General features: G+C 49.6%; 1 protein-coding gene across 1 annotated transcript; it reads right to left on the reverse strand.

The window, feature by feature from the left end:
• Positions 1-1,314: 1,314 nt before the first annotated feature.
• On the reverse strand, positions 1,315-3,841 carry cisd2 (CDGSH iron sulfur domain 2). Its single transcript, XM_056411284.1, has 3 exons — positions 3,596-3,841; positions 2,157-2,371; positions 1,315-1,915 (listed from the first exon to the last, which is right to left on the reverse strand). Exons 1-3 carry the CDS (start codon positions 3,696-3,698, stop codon positions 1,826-1,828), a joined length of 408 nt encoding a protein of 135 aa, XP_056267259.1. The 5' UTR covers positions 3,699-3,841; the 3' UTR covers positions 1,315-1,825.
• Positions 3,842-4,176: the final 335 nt, after the last annotated feature.

The raw sequence follows: 4,176 nt of genomic DNA on the forward strand, positions 1-4,176 counted from the left end.
ATGACATCACCACAGCACTCTGACATCACCACAGCTCACTGACATCACCACAGCTCACTGACATCACAGCTCACTATGACATCACCACAGCTCACTGACATCACCACAGCTCACTGACATCACCACAGCTCACTGTGACATCACAGCTCACTATGACATCACCACAGCTCTCTGACATCACCACAGCTCACTATGACATCACATCTCACTGACATAATCACAGCTCACTATGACATCACAGCTCACTACGACATCACATCTCACTATGACATAATCACAGCTCACTATGACATCGCCACATCTCACTGTGACATCACCACAGCTCACTATGACATCACCACATCTCACTATGACATAATCACAGCTCTCTGACATCACCACAGCTCACTATGACATCACCACATCTCACTGACATAATCACAGCTCACTATGACATCACCACAGCTCACTGACATCACCACAGCTCACTATGACATCACATCTCACTATGACATAATCACAGCTCACTATGACATCACAGCTCACTACGACATCACCACATCTCACTATGACATAATCACAGCTCACTATGACATCACCACAGCTCACTACGACATCACTGGTCTTCATCCAGTCAGCAGACATCTAAAGAGACTTCCCAGGTGCTTTCCTTCTCGGCCTCTGCTGCAGGAACATGACTCTCTGTATTAATGCTCTATTACTACTCTGAGTATTAATACTGAGTATTAAACGGTGGTGCGGTCCTCAGGCTCTAACAGGAGCTGGTTGGTCCCAAACCATCTCATGAGTTTTAGTGCGAGACCAGAAGACGGTTTAAAGTTCTATCTCCACAGAACGTTCCGTTTAATATAAACGTCTGAGTTGGTGATGACGCAACAGCAGCTGTGTGTGTGTTCACGCAGCGCTGCTGAAAGTCCAATCTTCACGTTCTCGTAAAGTTCGTCCATCTTTGGACGTAAAGTCGATTTGTTTCATATTTGCTACATTTTTGTACTCCAGAAGTATGCAATGTAACTTCATTTACATGGCCTCAGTGTGTATTAGCAACTATTTATGATAAAACCAAATTGAGCATTAGTTTTTTACCAAATATTCTGAAATGAATAAATGAAATCTACCAACAACTCTTCTCTCGTTTGTAATGTGAGCCTCGTGTTCTTCATTCACGTCCGTTAAGTCGGTTACCGAGACTCATAACTCTGGCTTCTCATTGGTCCAGAGGAACACGCCTCTGACTTCCTCTCGATGGACACAGAGGCGTGACGTCGAGTTTCACCTCGCGACAAACAAGACTCAGAGGCAGCCGAGGCTTCGTGGAGGTTCAGGTCGTTTATGGAGAACATGTGGACCCAGAACTCTCTGGCCCCCGACACCCCGAGGTCCGACTGGATAAGACTCGACGTGCATGTTTGAAATGTCTGGAGGTCAGAGTTCAAAACTCAAATCTGTAAAGGCATCAACAATATTTCCCATTTCCCACACAATAACTTAAGAGAATACATGACACCCTGAAGGAGAGCTCAGGGTGCTGCTGTTTGGAACAGACAATAAACCCTACAGTACGGGCCGGTTCTGGTTAGTACCCAATGTGTTCAGAATATTGAGTCATCAGGTCATTGATGGTTCAAGTGGTCATATTGATCTTATTGATTCCAAAGAGTTCAACATGATGTCGTGTTCAAGGCCCCAAAGAGGAAAGCCGCTTCCTGCTCGGCACATTACAGATCAGGCTCCAAGAGTTTGAGACGCTTCACTTGAAGATTGTGACTAACAACAAAGAGACGAGAACAACAAAAGGAGTTAACGACGAGAGGCAGAGCAAACATTATAGGATCTTCTTCTTGAGGATGAGCGGTCCCACGTTGTCTCCCGTCAGCTCGTTGTGCTTCAGGTGGGACCGGTCGCACACGGGGAACTAGGACAGAGAACAAGAGCGTGAGCCCAGCGCCTCCAGCAGTTTATATACCTGGAGATCTCCATGGAGAGAGGAACTAGCAGTTTATATACCTGGAGATCTCCATGGAGAGAGGAACGAGCAGTTTATATACCTGGAGATCTCCAGGGAGAGAGGAACTAGCAGTTTATATACCTGGAGATCTCCAGGGAGAGAGGAACTAGCAGTTTATATACCTGGAGAGAGAAGAGGTACAACTCACCGTTTTGGAGCGCCAGCAGCGACAGTAACAAACACTGGCGCTGTTCAGGTCCTCGATGTCGATCTCGTTGACCACCTTGGGGTTCTCCTTCTGGATCTTCAGGTTGATCAGACTGTCTCTCTGCTTCTTCTTCTTGGGCAGGAAGGGCCGGATGGTCAGGTAGCCCAGCAGAGCCAGGATGCCCAGCAGGGGCAGCAACCGCAGCCACTCGGACACTAAGGCACAGGACACGCAGATCAGAACCAGAACTACAGGGGCAACAGCGCTGAAGGTCGTGAGTTGAGGGGTAACAGCGCTGAAGGTCGTGAGTTGAGGGGCAACAGCGCTGAAGGTCGTGAGTTGAGGGGCAACAGCGCTGAAGGTCGTGAGTTGAGGGGCAACAGCGCTGAAGGTCGTGAGTTGAGGGGCAACAGCGCTGAAGGTCGTGAGTTGAGGGGCAACAGCGCTGAAGGTCGTGAGTTGAGGGGCAACAGCGCTGAAGGTCGTGAGTTGAGGGGCAACAGCGCTGAAGGTCGTGAGTTGAGGGGCAACAGCGCTGAAGGTCGTGAGTTGAGGGGCAACAGCGCTGAAGGTCGTGAGTTGAGGGGCAACAGCGCTGAAGGTCGTGAGTTGAGGGGCAACAGCGCTGAAGGTCGTGAGTTGAGGGGCAACAGCGCTGAAGGTCGTGAGTTGAGGGGCAACAGCGCTGAAGGTCGTGAGTTGAGGGGTAACAGCGCTGAAGGTCAGGAGTTGAGGGGTAACAGCGCTGAAGGTCAGGAGTTGAGGGGTAACAGCGCTGAAGGTCAGGAGTTGAGGGGTAACAGCGCTGCTCTTCATGTCCTTCATGTTCGCGCTCAGGAGGAACTGAGAGTTCGTCTCAGCGTTTAATTGAGTCGTTACAAATGATGTCATGATAATTGTTTGTGTTCTCAGTTTAAAAAGAGAGAACATTAAAGGCCAACAGCTCCGTGAAGTCCAGTGGACGTCATGTCTCCTTGCTCCAGTTTACAAGAGCAATCATTGTTCTTTTTAGATCCGTTATGAATCATTTCATCTGAAACCATCCAGAGAACTCGTCTCTCAACAGGTGAGCAACACAGCAGAGGACGAGTCAGGGGCCCAGACCTGAAGCATGGGGGTCTAGTCAGGGGCCCAGACCTGAAGCATGGGGGTCTAGTCAGGGGCCCAGACCTGAAGCATGGGGGTCTAGTCAGGGGCCCAGACCTGAAGAAGTCCCCAGCAGGTCCGAGCTGCCCATGACGTCAGCAGTGACCCGGTTCCGTATGACCGGAGCGCAGAGACACAGCTGTTTCTCCGTTCCGGTCCTCGCGGAGTTTCCGGTGTAAACACTGCGCGGGGCGCAGCGCCGAGCGGCTGGCCGTGAGTTCCGTGCCCGAGAACCAGCCCCGAGGAGCGGACCGGTCATCTCCACCGGACGCCACGCAGCTGCAGTTATTTACCTGTCAACCTCGCAAACCCGCCGATGGTCTCCGGAAGCGGAAGTCTCTTGAGGTAGGCTGGCAGCTGGACCTTTATTATCCTTGAAATGGATTCTAAAACCATCTTGAAGAGCTCCGCGTCGCTCGTGTGTGACGGACTCCTCGGCTGCTTTATGCCATCGCGTTGCTCGCGCAGCGGGTCCCGGTACGTAAGCCTGACCGAGAGCACCGGAACATCCGGGCAACTGATGCGTTGACGTGTTCGAGAATACGCGCAGCAGCGACCTGTGACGCTGGCGCCAGGGACCAATCAGCGTGCGAGGAGTTGGTGGCTCATGATTGGACGAATTGAATTCATCTTGAATGAGGTGCTCCCGGTCTACTTCACGTGCTCCTCGGAAAGTTCAGTTTCTAAACACGTTGATAATGTTAAATAAATAAAGCAATTTTTAAAATACATATTGTTACGTCAGATATGATATATTATAAATTATATATGATATATTATATATGATGTATTATATATTATATATTACATATTATATATTATCTATTATATATAGGGTTGATGAAGTACCATTTTGCTTGCGGGCCGTGAAGAA

Source organism: Pseudoliparis swirei, unplaced genomic scaffold (genome assembly GCF_029220125.1).
Source record: "Pseudoliparis swirei isolate HS2019 ecotype Mariana Trench unplaced genomic scaffold, NWPU_hadal_v1 hadal_195, whole genome shotgun sequence".
Classification (NCBI taxonomy): Eukaryota; Metazoa; Chordata; class Actinopteri; order Perciformes; family Liparidae; genus Pseudoliparis; species Pseudoliparis swirei.